At 45.9% G+C, this 19413-nt stretch overlaps 1 protein-coding gene across 6 annotated transcripts in view; it reads right to left on the bottom strand.

Annotated features, from left to right (window-relative positions):
* MPP7 (MAGUK p55 scaffold protein 7) overlaps positions 1-19413 on the bottom strand; it is a 1979219-nt gene that overhangs the window by 993341 nt on the left and 966465 nt on the right. For all 6 annotated transcript variants that reach the window (XM_069648102.1, XM_069648107.1, XM_069648105.1 and 3 more), the window contains one exon: positions 6265-6396. In XM_069648102.1, the coding sequence (XP_069504203.1) occupies positions 6265-6396 (132 nt within the window). The remainder of the gene's footprint in view (positions 1-6264; positions 6397-19413) is intronic.

The raw sequence follows: 19413 nt of genomic DNA, 5'->3' as shown, positions 1-19413 counted from the left end.
TGAGGTCGAGAGACACCAACCAGTCCTGAAGTTGAAGGGCCTGGAGGACTTGAGAGAGAGTAACCATCTTGAACTTGTCCTTCCTGAGGAGTTTGTTCAAACCGCGCAAGTTCATGATGGGTCTCAATCCCCCGTCTTTCTTGGAAATCAAAAAATAAGGGGAATACCATCCCTTGTTCCTCTCCGCTACAGGCACCAGTTCTATGGCGCCTTTCTCCAGCAGGGATTGAATTTCCTGCGCAAGGAGCGGATCTGGACTCTTCAAAGAGAGATTCCCTAGTGGATTGTCTTGAGGCCTCTGCCAGAAGGGAAGACAGTAGCCATGGGTTATGATCTCCAGAACCCACACATTTGAAGTAATGGCGCGCCACTCTGCAAGATGCTGCGCCAGCCTTCCCCCCCCCCCAACCAGCGAACCATGGGACATAGCCTCATGACTGAGCTGAAGCGGCTGCGGCGTTGCCTGAGGGCAAGGAGGCAACAGCCTCAGCACCTCGAGTACCTTGTTTTCCACCTCTGGCACTCCTACGGTGGCCCCTTTGACTGGAAGCTCCTCTCGCTTTACCAAAGGATGAGTAATAACGAAAGGAACCTCCCCTCCATTGCTGTCCCCTAGGACGAAAAGGCGGAGGTTGTCGAACTGCAGCGCCCAACGACTTCGCTGCAGCTTTGGAGGTCTGCAACCTCTCAAGGCTCTTGTCAGTCTTGCTGCCAAAAAGATGTTCCCCGTCAAAGGACATGTTGAGGAGCCGGGCCTGCAAATCAGGAGCAAACCCCGACTTCCGCAACCACGCAAACCTGCGTATCACGGTGCTCGCCGCCATGGACCGGCTGACGCAATCCGCCATGTCCAAACCCGACTGAACGGCCTCACACATAGCATCCTTGCCATCCTGAACTATGGCAAGGAAACCATCCCGTTCATCCCCTTCGGGAATATGTTCAGCCGCCAAGGAAACACAGTTCCACAGAGTGTGCGTGAAACGAGACAAGGCACAAATAGAGTTGGCCGCCTGAAAGGCCATACCCTCTACAGAAAAGACTTTCTTCGCCCAGCCGTCAAAAAGCTTGTTTTCCCTATCAGGAGGGATGGTAGGGTACGACGCCTGCTTTGCCGGGGCCGTAGCCGCCTGCACCACCAAACTCTCCTGAGTAGGGTGCTTGGACAAGTAGCAGGGGTCACTACTGGCTGGGCGGTATTTTCGCGGCAAAGACTTGCTCACTGCCGGGAGACTCTCCGGAGCAGTCCAAGCCGCTGCCACCCTTCTTTGCAGAGCCATATGGAATGGCAGTACTGGGTCAGTTGGTGGACCAATGTCACGGATATCCGTAAGGTCATCCTGAACAAACTTCCCTGGGGGAGCAGACCATCCCAAGTACTCAGAGACCCGTGACATAAGTCGCCGGTACAAAGAATCGGCATGAGTGCCAGGCTCAGGCCTACAAAACTCCACCTCGGGAGAGGTGTCCAGCCCAATAGCATCATGCAGGGACTGCCTCGGGTCCTCAAACTGGCTGTGGCCGAGAGAATCTCGTCAGGCACCGTGTCAGGCACCATGCCAGGCACCATGCCATCATCAGAGCCCTCATCCACCTCTGAAATGAATTCCAGATGGCGGTAAGAAGGCACAGAACTGGAACCAAAGTCATGCTTGACCTTGGCCAGAGCCTTCCTAGGTGGTTCCCCCGAGCCACGGGGTACCCCCGTCGACACAGCCCTGAAAGGCGTCGAGTGAATCGGCGCCGACGACAGACGCGGCGCCGACAGCATCGACACAGGCCTCGAAGGCGGAGCCCCGAGCGTGTCCCTCGACATCCTGGGCGCCAACAGCATCGACGACTTCCTCGAGGCAGAGCCTCGAGGGAGTCCGTCGGCGACCTCGGTGCCACAGGCGTCGATGTCTTCCTCAAAGACTTCACAGGTTCACGCGGTCTCGAGCGCGTCGAGGACCGGGACCTGGACCGGGCATGCCGAGAATGACTCCCCTTGTCGGAGCGGGACCTTTCCCGCGAATCGTGACGACCACCCGAGCCTGAAGGCGTGCGAGTGGCGTCTCTCGGCTGATCACGACCGACCCCACTCGGAGGCACGGATGGACCAGTGCCCTGCGATTCGAGAATCGGCAACATTTTCTTCCCGAAGGAAGCCCATTCCTTCGCATGCTTGGTGGGATAAGCGACCCGCCGACGGGCGGAGTCCTCGGTGGGACGGGGAAGGCGAGCGATGACGGCACTTCCGGGAGCGCCTCGAAGAGGCAGAGGAGTGGCGGGACCGACTCTGGGACCGAGACCCACTGGACTTCCGACGACGTCGCGGAGAGTCGCCCCTCGAGTCTTCCGGGGCTTGGACACCTTACCTACCGATAACTTCTTCTTGAGCTCCCGAAGGGCTTTCGACGTGAGCGACTGGCAGTCGACACAGTCATCCGTGTCATGGGCCTCCCCGAGGCTCCAGAGGCAGGTGTCGTGCGAGTCCGTGACAGACATCTTGGACCCACAGTCCCCGCACTTCTTAAAGCCTGGACGGCGAGGTAGACATCTTCACGAAGAAATCATACACAAACAGGTTCGAAGAACCGAGATGAACAACAGAAACTCCAAAGAGTCGAGGCGTACCGAGATTCACGAAGCGAACGCGTTCGCGGAAAAAACGGAACTGAGGCTACGGGCGTTGGGCGTCCTACTTATCACATCAGGTGACGTAGGGCGTCGGAGGAGGTCCTCGAGGACGGCGCATCGACGTCATCGACGCAGGAGTCGAACATTTTCCGAAGCAGCACAGCTGTGGTGATTACTGTCATAGATATGGAATACATCAAAGGACCCAATCCCCTCGAATAGTGAGTTATTGATCCATGAGTCATCAAAGGGGTCGCTGGTTAAGGGTTCATCACAGGGGATTGTTGTGGGGGGGGTCTGTGAAGCAGGGCTTCAGCTAGGTCAAAGAGGATCAGGGGTGGTTTACTTGGATGGTGGCTAAAGAGTCACAGAGGTTGGTTGTGAAGTGTCTGACGTAACCGGTGGGTCTGTAGATGATTAGGAATCTGTGGGAGAACATCGGGGCAGTGCAAGTTTAACGAGAAGGGATTCATAGGAAGGAGTGCATGTCTGGGAATCGACAAATGAGACGGAGAAGTGAGATCTGAAAACTACTGCCACTCCGCCTCCTCTAGAGGGTCTGTTGAGTGGGATGAGGGAGTAATCGGGGGGAAAGGCTTTATGAGCAACAGGTGCAAAGTCGTTGGAGAACCAGGTTTCTGTGATAAAGACTAGGTCGGGATTGTCAGAGGAGAGGAGGTCAAAGATGCTGTGTCTGTTTTTTGCTACAGAGCGGGCATCGAAAAGGATGCATCTGACTTCGGAGTGGGGGGTTGTCCTGGAGGTTGTAGGGGTGTGGGTGGTGGGAGCAGTGGGAGTGGCAGGGGAGGGTGGCGGGGGTGGGGGTGGGTCAGGGGTAGGAAGGGAAGGGGTAGGGTGGCAGCAGGTGCTGGTAGGTGAATGTTGCAGACTGATCGATGGAAGTTGGGAAGAGTAGGTGGGCGCAGGAGGGTGTGAGCGGGGGGAGGACGTAGTTGGGAGGGCGGGTGCGCGGTTGTTCAGAGGGCGGGGAGGGATTTGGGACTCGGTATTCATGTGTGAATCTCATGGGACTGGGGGTGCCAGGTGAGCTGGGGGAGAAGTCGAGGGAGAGGGGTTAGAAGTGGGGTGAGGGAAGGGGGGGTGTTGAGAGATTGTGTGGATGGGTTGAGGTAGGAGGGGTGAGGAGTAGAGAGAGATCGAAGGGGACCAGGCTTGTTTCCTCCTTTTCAGTGCAGTCGGTGTGTGAGAGAGGTTAGGGGGATCAGAGGGTGATGGAGATGAGGCCACTGTTCTTGCTAGGGCGAGACGTGCAGTTGTTAGGGAGGCAAAGGGATATGGCAGGTGGGGGATGTTAGTTGGTGTCGACGGGAGGATAGGGCAGGGGGAGGTGATTCTGCATGGGTGGGTGATTAGTTCAGTAATGGGATGGGTGAGTGGACTCTGAGGTAGAGGGGAATGAGCGGGGGGAGGTATGATCGCAGGGAAGTGGGGGAAGGAATGGAACTAAGGCTTTCAGATGTTTGGAGCGTTATCAGGCTCCTCTGGCTTGGGAGTTGGATAGGGGGCGGGTTGGTACGGTGAGGGTTATTGGAGAGTTCACAATGGCAGGTGGAGGGTGGATTGGCAGCGGTTGGTTTGTATGGGACGGGGAGAGTTAAGGGGAGGGAGGTGTGAGGCGCGCCAGAGTGAAGGTCTCATTATGGATTTAGATGGGTGGGATGGCCCCCCTCTATTTGTTTTAATTTGTATATTTTGGAAAAACAATTTAAACAAAGCATACACATGTATAAAGGATATCTCTGTGTTACTTATTGCTCATATGAAAAGCAGCTGGTTGTGTGAGGGGTCAGAAATAATGTGAGGCAGACAACTTTGGAAATAGTTTTCAACTTTAGCCATTTTATTAAATGAAAAGGGTGGATACATGCCTCACTATCTGAGGATTTCCCTGCCTAAAGTAAACCAAAGGAAAAACTAACAAAAGGATACATGACCCTCACACATTTACAGCAAATAAAGCAATAAGGAAACGTATGGCAATGCAACAATATAACATATGATTAGATTCACAATATATTCAATGGTTCTTCTCATAACCTGCGAGAATTTCCGTCCCCAGATTTGAACAAGGGTTTACTACATAGTTCAAAGAAAATGAGGAAATCCGTTTTAACACAAAGTTCAAATACAGTTTCACGGTTTTGAATACAGTTCCACTGCTTCATGAAAGTACCTGCAGGATATTAGAAGTTCCCACTTCTCCTGGAATAAGAACTGTCTCACATTGGTTTTCTTCCCAGATGCAACAACAAATGTCTTTGACGGGATGTCACAACATTTGTATTAAAAAAGAAAACCTATTCCAACTCCTCCTGGAGTAAGAACAAGGTTTATCTTAATAGCAACAACAAATGTCTTTGTCAGGATGGTTTACTTCAAACTTGCCTTCAGGAAGAATTATAACTTTGTCAACAAGTTTTCACAAGGCACAAATCAATACGTTGTTTAGGTTAGAACCACAGCTCAACATTTGCATCAACTACTTGGTTTATGCCTCAGCCAGGCTCTTTTGGGCAATGTCTCTTGCCCTATGTGTTTACTCACCTGCCAGTCTACTAATTCAACAACAAGAACAAAAAAGTGATTCCGTGGTAACTTAACATAACTTCATTATATTTCTTCAGCATCAAACTTTAAACATATTGTTAGCTAAACAAGAAACCGCAAACATTCTCTTCAAGACTTCTTGGGAGCTATGCTCCTCTCCCTCTGGATAATCTACTCCATAAGGGCAGCCTGCTTGCCACCTTTCTTTACCCTCTGTGCCAACAACCAAATTCTGATCACAAAGTAGTCTTTTCTCTTCTATCTTGGCTTTGGCAATGAAGGTTATCACTTGTAGATTTTAATTTTGTAGCACTTAAGCAGTAAGCACTATAATCATTAAGACTATCAATGTTCCTCTCTTGCCTCGAGTACTGTTTGTTGCACTGGTTTTGCTGGTTTGTTATAAACTCTTGGCCTGGTTATTGCTTCTAAGCTTTTGGAACAATTACAGCTTTCAGGTGGGGTTTTTGGGCTTTCCACACTCACGCGCTTAGTTATACAGTCACTTGCTTTTTAACAAGTATAACGTGTGTTGGTTTCATATAATTCGGTATCCAAAATCACTTCTACTGTCACTTTCAGTCACTCGCAAGTGAAGCAGCCTGCTGTGAACATGCAGGCAGCGTTGGAGCGCTCCAGAGTCACTTGCAAGCTGTGAACTCATCGTCTAAGTCGCTCGTGTATGCGCTGCTTGGTTTTCACAGGCTTTCAGGGCTTGTGGATTCTCAGTCAAGTAGACAACCTCCGTTAGCATGAGTGATCTCTTTGCCTACCTGCTGTGGGACTAAGCAGTGTTGTGGTGGCCGAGATGATGGTGTCTTCTGCAAGTATTCTAATGGTGATACTCTTATTCTGTGTTTATGTATAACTGACTATGTGTTTTTCTGTCTTTGTTTATGTTATAAGTGAATAAAGGGCCTATAGCGAGCCATTTATATTATCATTATAGCCAGTGTTTTATGTGTACATTTTTGCCTACCCGAGTCCAATAACTGATTTTGCACGGGTCTGGGGAACGCAACCACGAAAAAGCAAAACAGGTTAACAACAAATATGTGTAAATATAACAAGTCTTACCAGTGGTTCTCTGTTTTTTACAAGTCTTATAATTTTAACGGAATCCTCGTCATCATCAATATCATCAGGCATAGGAGGCAGCACAGGATCATAATTCTTTTGCGCCACAGTATCATGAACACACAGTAAAGCCTGAAAGAATTAACATGACATGCATGTTAGGATAAACAACAAATCCTTGAAATGGTATGCATATTATCAAGGAGAAAAGCAGAAGATTAACTGACATATACAGCATTTGCGTTTAACAAATATTTGTAAAATACAGGAATGGCCAATGTGTCACTAGGCTTTATAAAGCACAACTATACAAATCTGTTCAAATGGCCATACATTTTATTGTGGTGTGTCTGCACTCTGGGATCTGCGGGAGAAAGGTTTGGAAATGGTATGTAGGTGCAGAGGGAGCAGTGCAAGATTACCTTGCTGTTGAGTGAATGTGTACGGACATTAAAATACATTTTTAAAAAGCATTGTCCTGAGATAGAAGTCTTGTGGTGCACTGAAGCGTTATGGAAAAGTTGGTGGTAGCTTCAACCGTAGCTACGCGATGGCATGCACCTCAATTCATATATTTTGTGATTGTGCTCTGTGATGGTTCTGGACTCCGTTTGGTGCAAAGGGGAAAGTGGTCCGTTTGGAGATTGTGCAAGGTTAGTAGGGAGCAGTTGGTACCCAAAGACAAACACATTCTTAAAGTCACTGGGTGCAAACAAAAAGACAGTATTGCTTCTGTATAAAAAAAAAACATAACTTAAGGTGCATCCCCCAAATCAACTCGCCGATGAAAGGAAAAGCAAGGCCTAGTCAGATACAATATTGACCAATAAAGACCAAATTAACTAACATTTCAAATCATGACTTAATCACTTGCAAATGTTAGGATTTCACAGAGTTAAGCCACCAGCAAAGCAGCATTTTCTTTTAATTAATAAACCATCAACATATTAATTCTGACAGTGCGGCAGAAATGACTGTACCAAGACACTTGTGTAAATCAAAACATATTTTCTACTCGTACTAAGTTTTCAAGGCTCTCGATCTGGGCAGTTAAGTTTTACACTGCAAGTGGAGGAGTACTGATGTGACCAGGCTGGAGATGGTTACATTTAAAAAGGCCAAACATTTCAATCAGGACCCCCTCAGCTGCAGCATTTAAAGTGCTGAATTTGCTCCTCATTGAGATCAGACTTTTTCCTTATCAACTAGGTATTAGAAAGCCTTTAAACATATCTGTTCTGTTTAACCCTTCCCGACAAGGCTCAAGACTCGAACTAGTATCGTTTCTATTGTTTTCTGAAACATTTTGTTTTACCAGTAGTTTCAGCTCACTTTTCTTTCTTTCATGCTTTTATTTTTTATGGCAATTTTTCTCTTTCCTTAGCTCTTTTTCTTAAACTGTTGTATTTTATAAGTGTTGAATTTATGTAGCTTCGGCTACAGCACAACATCCCCCTCACTGTCTGTGGTGCACTTTAGAAATAAAATAAAAATTATACAATAAAAATAGATCCAAGGTTTTGCAAGCTGCCATATAGATGGCTTTCCCTATAACTATCCTCAAAAAATTTTTTTTTACCTTAATATACAATCCACTTGTGGATTACTGATACTTTCAGAATTCCAATCTTATCTTATCCACAAAGTCACCCTTGATCTCAGAGGCTCAAATTTATTGCCAGCAAGACATCCACAAAGCCCCTCAACAAGCTACCTTTAATTGTTTGCAGGTTTATGAGGTGCCGCACATTAGCTGCTATTCTCGCTATTTACATTTGTACCTAAATCAGCGATCTTACAAAACTTTTCTGAAAGGCTATGATATTTTGAAATGCATCAATCTTTCCATAGTGGCTTTCAGCTAGTACCACCTACATGCCAATATTTCATCCTTTAAGGCCCTCATCTAGGATTGTCACAATCAGCCCTGCTAGCCTACGCTACCATATATGGCAACAATCCGCCTTCATTCAATCATATTTCTTATGGAAAGCCTCGAAGACATTTGTGATGGCAATCTACCATTCAGTAAAGCTTAGCATCCCTCAGAAGTATTTTTCCGTCCCCCTACACCCTTCCATCCTCAAGGCGTGGTGCTTAAGAAATATTTATCCTCAGTTGGCGTGAATGGGTCATCCCAGTCTCCTGCCACATAGCGCTTTTTGCCTCTACTCATACTAAGGGAAGTTGGCCAACACTCTGGGTCTCGAGCAGTTCAAGGTACTGTTAGAAAATAATAGTTTTAATTTAGACCATTTACTTCTTTAAATATTTTGTTAGCACAGTACATAACGTATGGTGTTTGTGTGCTCTCCCCCAGTCAATGGTCCCACTTTTATTCCCATCCGGTCTTCCCACTTGACCTACTTCTGACATTATGGTAAAGCATCCTAAAAAGGAATTGCCCACTCAACTGTAATTCACATGCAGAACATTTGTCTGAAGTGCTAACCTTTTCATCAAACACAATATAGTTTTTAATACCATTTGTTTATTTATTTATTTGTAGCGCGCACCAGACCCGAAGGTATCAGGGCGCAGGAACAAGAATACTTTAGGCTTACAAGTTGCTTATAGGTTACAGGTTACATAGACAAAAATGCATATTAGTATGAATACAGCAGGTAGTACATATGCATTACAAATTAAGATTTAATACAGTAGGTAGTGCAGTGCAGGTGCGGGTCACGCACAAAGGTCAAAAGTCCAATTTGTTTGCTAGGTCAACTGGGTCGTAGGGCTGGAATATAGGTCATTTTCTTTAAGCCACTTAATCACATTTGATCTAAAATGTGGGTATGATTGGTCAGTCCTTAATGTGGGTGGGAGGGAGTTCCACAATTGGGCAGCTTTGATGCGGAAATTATTTCCTCCAGTTGTGGTAATTTTGAATGGGGGAATGGATAGGCAGTTCGTATAGGCAGCTTTCGTGGGTCTAGATGTAATTCCTCTTTTAAATCTGTTAGGTAGCTTGTTGCTAGGTTGTTGAGACACTTGAATGTTAGAGAAGCAGTTTTGAGTTTAATTTTGTCGACTGTGGAGAGCCAGTTGGATTGTCTTCTAGTCGTTGATATCTGAGCTCTCTTGGAGATTCCTAGTGCCGCTCTAAGGGCATTGTTTTGCAGTATTTTGATTTTTTGTGTGATGCATTCATTAGACCCCAAATAGAAGGTGTTGCAATAATCCAGTTTGGACAGCATGAGTGCTCTTGCCAACGCGGTGCGACTGTTTGTAGAGAGGTAGGGTCTAGCTGATCTGATCAATTTACATGTATAGGATGTGGAGGATGCCATAGCGTTTACTTGCTTTGCCAAGGTGAGACAGGAGTCTAGATAAAAACCTAGTGTTTTTACCTCCTTGGCAACTTTAATTGCATGGCTGTCTATGACAAAAGTTGTGTAATCTTGGCTAAGTTTCTTGATGTTCAGTGTAGTCCCCAGAATGATGAGTTCAGTTTTGTCATCAGTCATAGACCATGACGTGCCATCCATGCTTGGATGATGAGGTATATCTTATTCACCAAGGCCAAATCCTGTTTGTAATCACAGAAAGTGGGATGAGAATCTGGGTGTCATCTGCATAATTAGTGTAGGTGACACCTAGAAGGTCCAAATCATCAAACAGGGGCTTAGTAAAAATGTCATACATGGTAGGGGAGACACATGATCCTTTAAGACACATGATCCTTTAGGTACACCACACGTAATAGGAGTGGGGTCTGCAGCAGCTGAGATGGAGAAGACCCTCATGGTTCTTTCACTTAGGAAAGATTTGATCCATGCGATAGCCCACCAGGTCGAATGCTACAGAGATCCAGAAGGAGAAGCAGGGCAGTTTTTCCTTGGTCTCTCAGCTAGTCAACCTGTATCTTAAGATCAATAAGTGCTGTTTCGGTTCCGTCTTGTGGTCGGAAACCTGATTGCCGCGAGCCTAGGAGTTGGTGCAGTTCCAGGAATTTCTGGATCTGTAAGTAGGCCACTCTCTCTAAAATCTTTAGTAAGAATGGCGCTGTAGTGATGGGCCTATAGTTTGTGGGTATGGTGGGTCTAGTGATTGCTTCTTGAGGAGGGGGAGGACCTAAGATTACTTGGTATAATACCTGATGAGAATGAGGAGTTGATGAGTTTTGAGATAAATGGTGATAAGTGTCTAGCAGCATATTTTATTATTTGAGCCGGGCAATTATCGCCTCGACAATTTGATGGTTTAAGTGATAGGATTATTTTTTCAACCTCTAGTATTGAAACTTTGGTGAAGTTGAATCTTCGTTCAGGTTTGGCCCTAGTACAAGGTATGTTAGTTTGGGTGGTTGTAGGAGATCGGTTTCGTTTTTTCTTATCAATTTTAGCTTGGAGAGTGGCAATATTCTTGCCAAGGTCTTTCTGGATGTCAGAACACCATACCTTGTTTTTGACACAGTTATCAGGTGACGGCTGGCTAGGAGCTAATGTAAAAGCAAATGCGGCAGCCAATCCGGTGTGAGTGAGGACAGGCACACAGCAATACAAGGAGAGGCACATGAACAAATCTGGGTGGCGGCCATCTTAGAAGTTGTTTGCTTCGTGGTTTCCAGTGGATCTGGGTCGTGGAATCCAAATCCATTTGGAGCCAAGCAGTATCATCTCTGCTTCAAAAATGTTAATAAAAAGAAAATCAAGAAAGAAATCTTGTGAAACTGATAAAGAGCATAAATATGCAGTTTTCTGTCAAAGATATCGAAAGCCCATATGTAATTGCCACAAATGCCCATAGTTGCCTTATGCTGTCGAATCTGGTGTGCCGATCAACTACCATCAGCAGTTGAAAACAAGAAACCGCTATTTTGACATGTGGTGAAATGTAACCAAATTGCAAATTTTCTGGAAAGCTGAGGATGTTCGCTTCAAAATGGCATTTAAATTTCGTTTCTAGGACGTATGGTTCAAAAGTTAGAGGTTTTAATAAAGGTAGATTTTTCAGAAACAAAGTCAAGATTTCAAAATGAAAGATGCGCTGTTGAATATTTGGAACAAAGATTTCTGAACACTAGAGAGTCTATGGAGCCGCAAACTACACGACAGCACAGCCACCTACCCAGAGGCGCCTACGGATGGTTTCTGTCTGAACGAGACGATTGCCTTTCTCCAGAAAATATATGTTAGCGCCAATATGATTTTCACTACAATTGTCAAGGATTATGTGGAGGAGAGAAGAATTTAGGATCGACAACAGAGATTCAATAATGCAGTTATGAATAGGTTGGAATGGTTGGATTGGGTTACTTAATACTAAGAGGTTGTACAGTTCTACACTAAATACTTACAACTATGGCTTTGGAATGGGCCCGTCAAAGATCTGGTCAAGGGTTTGGCTGGGATTCGCTTGCCACCGAACAAGTCTCAGGCACTGGGTTCTGCTCTCAGCACGGAACTCTGGTCTGCGCGGCCTCTTGGACTGGATCCGACGGGTTCTGGATTACAGCTCTGCTGGAGGGATCTGAATCTTGGTACTAGCACAGGGTTCTTGGCCAGAAGCAAAACAGCACAGCCTGGCTGTTGAATTTGAGCCCCTTGGAAGTCGAGGGGTTAAATCAGGTTGCTAGATTTTAAAGGCCTGCTGAAAAAGGGTTCAGCTTCTTGGGTTAGGCCTCTCTGCTTCAACATTCTAGAGTTTGGTTCTAGAGTCTGGTCTCTGGATCTATGTCTGGAGCCTGGAACTTCCTGCAGGGTGCTTCGCCAAGAAATCAGTTGAGGAGTGGAAAAGTGTGTCCTCTGGGTCCTCAACAGTCCCTACTTATGTATAATATATGCACAACTTGTTAATATTACATATGCACATCACAGATTAATTAAGGCACGTCTCTGTTCAAGTCTCATGTTCGTAGGAGCTTTGGTTCGTAAATGACAACTTTTTCGCACTTTTGGTGGGTTTCTCAATGTTAGTTCTGCACCAATTTTTATACATGCATGAATATCCCATCTGGGCACATTTCTGTAATTTTTTATGTTCCTGACGAACACAATGGCTACAATATGAATACATTCCGGGGTTCAGCCTCAGAACATCGCACAGACTCCAAATTAGTCTTAAACTGTGAGCACATTTTTCATTTTAAAAATCTCTAAATTTCATATTTTTGTCAGTTCGGTACAATATTTTAGAAGTATTTTCCTTAAACATATATTTAATCCAATGTCAAATCCACATTTTCAGTCTGGCCCGCCTCCAGAGCTGGGCTGAGTCAGAGGGTCACGTGGCTTGCCAGAGCAGTTTGTTGTCCGTCACACCCGAATTAGCATTCCTATTCAGCACAAGGACTCCATTGTCTGCACTCAGAGCAACAGGCCAGGGTGCCCCTCCCAGTTCCTTTTCACACCAGCCTGCCATTATCTTAGCTAAGGGCAGGGGGAAGTTTCCTTTGTTCAGGGAGAAGGTGTGGAAAGTGTTTGAAGCACAGTGTGGGAAACTTTAACTCTTAAACCCACTGTCTAAAATTGTCTGGTCTTAAAATATAACTCACATTTTTCACAAATACATCAACCAATTTCTTACTTCAAGCCTTTTCAGAATATAGTTTTGAATTGTATCCACCTCTTAGGCTTCTGATAGCAAGTCTTTCTTTGGCATAGTTTGAGTTCAATGTTCAACTTTACACAAGATAGGTTTTAAATCGCCTGCTTCTGACAGAGGTGAGTAACGGTATTACACCCATTTTTTACAGGTTTCTTGCAGCAAGCAATCCTCATAAGTGGACTTTGTTCAGATAACATATACTTCTGTGGACATATTTATGTGGATTCTTGCAGTAGCATAATGTTCATCACCCATCAAGGAGGTTGGATCTTTTTGGGTGGTTTGGGAGCTATGATTTTTGCAAATTTTTGACAATCAAGAAAACGGATTTCCAAACAGCCCTGTGTTTCTTTTTGGCAATCAGCATTGCTTTTTCAAGTGATTTCAGGCTACTTTGTGGGTAGCCCAATGGTGGCTTTTGGCAGTGGTATCCTGTGTTACCACTAACATAGGCGAAAGTGGATGCCGCCCTATTTTTCAGATTTTTACTGTGCACTTTCTGGTGATTTACAGCGAGCAGCATGCTTTCCGGCGGCCATTACGATGTTTCTGCTGCAAGCAATGCCCAGTAATGTTGCAGGGCCTGGACTAGTGGGTTGAGGCATCCCACACTGAAGGATGGTTTCTTGCGTGGAAAGGGCAATGTTGTGGAGGGAGGTTTTTTTTGGCTATTTTGTCTTGTAGCATTGTGATTTTGTTGCATAAGGCATTTTGAATGTTTGTGCACCAGGCTTTGTCTTTGGTGCAGGAATATATGGGTGCAATGGGGGATTGTAATTCTCTCAGGATGGAGAAGATTTCCCTACTATTAGAGTTCGCTTTTTTTATTCTGTCGTTGAAGATCACTTTTTTGCCTGAATGATTTGTTTCTTGTAACTGTTGGTGAGGTCAGTAAGGAGGTTTTTGTTGTGGGGAGAAGGGTTTTTTCTCCAGCATGCTTCTGCATGTTGTTTCTCTTTGCATAGGGCTTTTAGCGTAGGTGTGAACCAGGCATTGAGATGGGCAGGAGGTTTAGATATGATGAGCTTAAGCGGTGCAATGGCGTTAATCGCTGAGTTGATGTTATTGTACAGGTCAGCTAGGTCCTTAGGGTTGGTGGTCAGGCTGGAATAATTAGTGATAGGTTGGATCAGCGGGAGGAGGTTTGATAGTGTTATATTTTTTTACAGCGGGTGAAAGAAGGTGGAGCATGTGGTTTAGTCGGTTTAGGTTGGGGGAAGATCTAAAATGGTCAATGAGATCAGATAGTGATCAGTCCATAAGCAAGGTTCAATTGCCGTTATGAAGGAAACGCAGTTGATGTCTGCGACCCAGTCCAATGTGCTGCCTTTAGAAAGTGTGGGGCCGTTGTTGCGTATGGTGAGGCCTGCTTCCTGGATGGTATTGACTATGGTGGAGGCATTAGAGTCTTTTAAGTGATTGTAGCCAAAGTTGAAGTCACCTAATAGAATGATTTGTGTTCCTTGTTTAGCATTATTGTTTAAGAGGGTACTTAGGTCTTCTTCAAAAGTGTCTAGTGAGCCGGGGGGTCTATAGATAAGGTGCACCGTGATGGTGCATGAGGCGGAGATTTCTAGTTTTAAGGAGACTAGTTCAGCTGACGGCATAGATAGCATTACTATTTCTTTGATGGTAAGGTTGGCTCTGCAGATAAAAGCTATGCCACCTCCTTTGGAGACTTCTCGGTCTTTTCTAAAAATGGTGAAGTTCGGGGCTATGGCAAGCATTAGGGCAGGGCCAGCAGCTTTGTGCAGCCAGGTTTCAGTAATTGCTAGGAAGTCAAGTTGGTTGCAGGTGATGTCAGCAATTTCGGAGGCGTGAGCCATTAGCGATCTTACGTTAATGAGACCACCCTTGAGGTTTTGTGTTACTTTTGGATTGTCGAGAATGTGAGCTGCGTTGCGCAGGGTTTCAGGGCTGGCCTTGATCAGGGCACCTTTGATAAGCGGTGCTTTGGGTAGGTTGTTCAGTGTTGGTGAGTGTGAGGTGATGCTGCTGCAGTGAGATTGTGGCGATGGAGGGCTCTGAAGGGGGTGAGAGGGCCTCTTGGGTGACCGGGTGTGGCCCGGAAGTCTTGAGCCCAGTCTTGCATTCCTAATGGTAGCTGAGCAAGGTTGGTTGGGCATAGGCCAAGTGGCAAAATGTTCTAGCCATAGCGCAGGTGAGTTCAAGTAAGGATTGTGTGGGGGCAGGGGATGAGTCGACGTGTTGGCGGGGTGTGCCATGAAAAGCATGGGTGTCATTGCTGGTGAGTGTTGGGTTGTGGGGCTGCGTGCGTTGGTGAAGGCGATGGTGGTGAGTATGGGAAGGAGCCAGGTGGGATTATAAGTTAGGAGGAGGAGGAGGCACATAATGACTGGCGGCTAGGTTTTGGTTGTATTTCTAGGTAGTTAAAGGGTGCAACAGTTGCTATGTATGGGCAGCAAAAAGGCTGTGATGCACTAACAGGCTAAATACAGTTACCTAGTGGTAATTCAACTATCAATGCACTAACAAACTAGATGCAACTATCAGGTGGCATTTTAGCTATCAGTTGCATTTAACCTGTTTGTGTAGCGCCATCTATCAGATGACTCTACACAAGCAGGCTAAATGCAGTTGTCTGGTGGTAGTATAATGCAGGTGCAGCTGCAAGGGCAGTACAATAGGTACAGCTGATAGAAGGTGATGCAGCAAGTTGCTAGATATAGATAACATGTGGCAATACATGAACTTAAATGCAGTTATCAAGTGCTATTACAGTTACAGGCAAAAGGTGCTTACATTCCGGGTTACCTCTGCGATGTAAAAAGTCCAGTGTCTGCTAAATCCTGGTTGGGGCTCCAAGGAGGGCTGTTGAATAGTGGGGGCAGGGTCCAATGCACAGGCCTGGGAGTTCTGGATAGGCAGGTGCTGGCTTTGTAGGCCAGTGTAGTAGTAGATAAAGTGAGTAGTGGCAGAGCATTCGGCTCTGCAGCCTGCAGCTCGGTCAGCTCAGTCAGGACCAGAGCCTTTTCAAGAAGCCTTCTCACGGAGGCCGGCTCATGCCTATCCGGTGTCCCGATTGGCCTCTTAACAGAGGGAGCCAATCAGGGCATGGTGCAGCAAGCTCGGAGGGGTGAGGAGGTGCAGGTACTCGAGGCAGCCATCTTGGAATGGCAAAAGCCTCATGCCATAAACAAAGGCCAAGTGGCTTGCAGTGACTGCATGAGAAAGGCAGCACCTTTCTGTGGCCTGGATTGCTGGATTCTCGTTGTCACAGTAATTAAATAAATAATGCCGGATATATGGGAAGGTGACGGAATTACATTAGCAATGTAAGGTTTTCAATGGGGTTTCACTGGGACTTTAAATGGGGTTTCAAGGGGAGAAATATTGGATGCAATGTTACAAAAAGGAAAAGGTTTATGCAATTCATGGCTGGGGTTATTTGTTACTTGCAAAGTAAGCTTTGGTTTGGGATTCTGGAAAGCCAGCAGGACCTCAGGACACTCTGGACCGCTAGGGCAAGCGGCCTGGTCTCTGCACTCTCCAGGATGGGATTCTGGACAGCCAGGCAAGGGGTTTGGTCTCTGCACTCCATTGGATGAGATCAGCTGCTTCCTTTCTGTCCTCCTCTCCTGTCTCCCTGGATTCTTGGGTGGGTGTCTGTCCCTCTGTCTAGTACAGTCCCCCCCTTATATAGCCCAAATGACATGATTCACTTTACAATCTAGGGGCAGTACCTTATAATTACCCATACCCCAGGATAGGACAGGCCACCATTCCTCTCTCCGACCCCTGGCTTTATTGGTTCAAGAGGAGAGAGTATCATTCTCAGGTCCATTTTTTAGCAAAACTGAGTTATGTATCATAACTTCAAACTTATACTAGCCACCGCCATAAGAACTAGATATGTAGTTTCTGTGGGTCATAGGGAATTCGTCAAGCTGATTGCCAACTCTGTGCGAGGTAGCATGGCCCGTTGGCACATTTTTGTCCTTTTCATGAAATGCATACCCGTTATAACTCTGCAAATGATTAAGCACGTTCATAACCTTATTCCCCATCTTTCCACCAATTTTCCTAGTTGTCCCATTTTTAAATCAGCCCAAATTGAGTCTTTACTGGCCATTTCAGTCCACAAAGTCCTATAGGAACATGCACTTAGTCTCTTAAGAACCCCCTGGAAATCACATGTATAAATAGCATAAAACGAAATTATTTCTTATTCTGAGTGCTGGGAAAAATTCCTAAAATGAATCAATCCTTTAATGTCAATTTGGAGGATGGGTTACATATGGGAAGGTGGAGCTTCATCCCCCACAGCCAAATGGCATCCCCTGGCCCAGCTTGCAGCAAAAGACATTAGACCCTTTGAAGTTTTTCAGTTTGACCTTGGTTGTGGGTGCAAAAGGAACTCCCTTCTTGGTCAAGCTCTAGCCACACTTTCTTTGTCCTCCCTGCTAGTACTGCCTTCCAGTCTGGAAGAGCATGGAATTATAACGCCCTGAGCCACATCGGATGTCATTGCAGAATAGTTCACTTATAGGTGCGACTTCCAGTGGGAGGCAAGGCTTTCAATTGAAAAGTATCCTGTCTGAAGCAAAAAATAAATTAAAAAAAAAACAGATTGTTCCGGTCCTCGCACCCTTTTCCAAGGTGATTGAGGTCTTGTGCGGGAAAACAGAATGTACATGGCTTTCTTCAACACCCCACCCCACAGCATGTTTCACTGACATTTTTGTGTGAGCAGCTGTCCTTTCACGTGGGTTTGAAATATTTTTTTTTCTTTTTCACACGTGTGTAAGTCATATTTTTCATCTAATGTTTGAAATTCTGTTCTGTAGGTCATGGGATTCTTTAATTTGTCCTTTTGAGGGAGTTTGCATTTACTGTTGGTCCATTGACACGGAGGGGTAGGCCCCTGCATAAGGTTCTTTGATTTAGCACTGGATAAAAGAAAAACCAATCAATTTTTCATTTGCACTATTTAGAGCGCTGCTGTTCACATGAAAGGGAAATCAAAAGCTGTCGGGTAGCAGCGTTGAATCCTTGTCCCTCATCTGAATTAACAGTAAGACAAAACCATTTTTTGGAGGTAGGGCATAATTCCGGTTATTCAGATGAAAAGAAGCAAACGCAGGGACATTTTGGAGGAAATGTTTAACTGCTTGCCACACATGTGCCAGGGAAAGCAAAGCATAGCATAGCATAGCCGTTTTTGGTGGCAATGTTTAATGCAGCGTTTCAGGTGAGCGGGATTTCTGCTTAGGGCCTGTAAATGCACCCGACAGATTCAATGCCAGACCCCATGCTGGAGAGAAGGAACAAGTGGCTTACCTGTAACTATTGTTCTCCATCATGGGTTCACATGTGAACTCTCCCTCCAAGCTCTTTGCGGCCCTTCTTGGCCATACTGCCACTTTTTGTGCTTACCAAATCTGAAGATGGCCAGAGGAGGGGCTTAGGGCGAGGACTGTCACTGGATGGGGGCAGTATGACCCAGATGACAGTGATTGGTTTAAAAGGAGAAGAACAAGTTACTTTCTTACCTGGTAATGTTCTTTCGATGGGATGGTCCGACGACATATTCCATATCTTTCGCAATAATCACCACAGCTGTGCTGCATCAGAACATTTTCAGCATCTGCGTCTGTCGATGACGTCGATACGCTGTTCTCGAGGGCCTCCGTCGAGCCGACGTCACCGTCACCGGATGTTACAAGTAGGAAGCACGACACCCGTAGCCTCAGTTGTAGTTTTTTTCCCAGAACGTGTGGCACCAATCTTCTGCCAGTATGACCACAGAAAGCCTTGCGGAAACGTAATTTGCAATCGCATAAGAAATTCTGTAGCAGGGCAGGTAGGGAGAGAGCAATATGGAATACGTAGTCGGACCATCCCATCGAAAGAAGGTTACCAGGTAAGAAAGTAACTTGTTTTTCGAGGGGATTGGGTCCTCCGACGTATTCCATATCTATGACAGACTCCCAAAGCAGTATCAACATATGGAGGAGGGAAAAGAATTTAGCATATAGAAATTAAGAATGCCCAATCAAATTGCAGAGTAAAGGACCGCCTTGCCAAAGACCAGATCCTGCCCATGGATAGAATCTAGGGAGCAGTGTCGTACAAAAGTATGGACCGAAGCCCAAGTAGCTGCTTCACAGATGTTTCGAATAGGAACACCCCTCTGCAGGGCAGTAGAGGCAGCCATGCCCCTAGTAGAATGGGCCCGTAAGCCAACCGGAGGGTCCTTACCCGCCAAGCGGTAACATTCAGAAATTGCCAAGATAATCCATCTAGACAAAGTCTGCTTAGTAACAGCTTGTCCCAAACGCCTTCCAGCGTAACCTATAAAGAGCCGATTGTCCACTCTGACCCGTGACATGCGTGAAATCTAGAAACTTAAAGCTCTCCTAGGATCCAACATATGGAGCCTCTCCTCTTCCTTACCAGGATGCGGAGGAGGATAAAATGCCGGAAGAATAACCTTCTGGCTTAAATGAAATTCCGACACCACTTTCGGGAGAAAGGAAGGACGAACTCTAAGGACAACCCTGTCCTTATGAAACACATTGAAGGGTGGCGTAACTGAGACTGCCTGCAACTCACTCACTCAAATCCCAACCAGGC

The sequence above is a fragment of the Ambystoma mexicanum genome, chromosome 2q (assembly GCF_040938575.1).
Source record: "Ambystoma mexicanum isolate Mex_15411 chromosome 2q, UKY_AmexF1_1, whole genome shotgun sequence".
NCBI classification, from domain to species: domain Eukaryota; kingdom Metazoa; phylum Chordata; class Amphibia; order Caudata; family Ambystomatidae; genus Ambystoma; species Ambystoma mexicanum.
The sequence above is the reverse complement of the archived record's forward strand: the minus strand, read 5'-3'. Positions and strand labels throughout refer to the sequence as shown.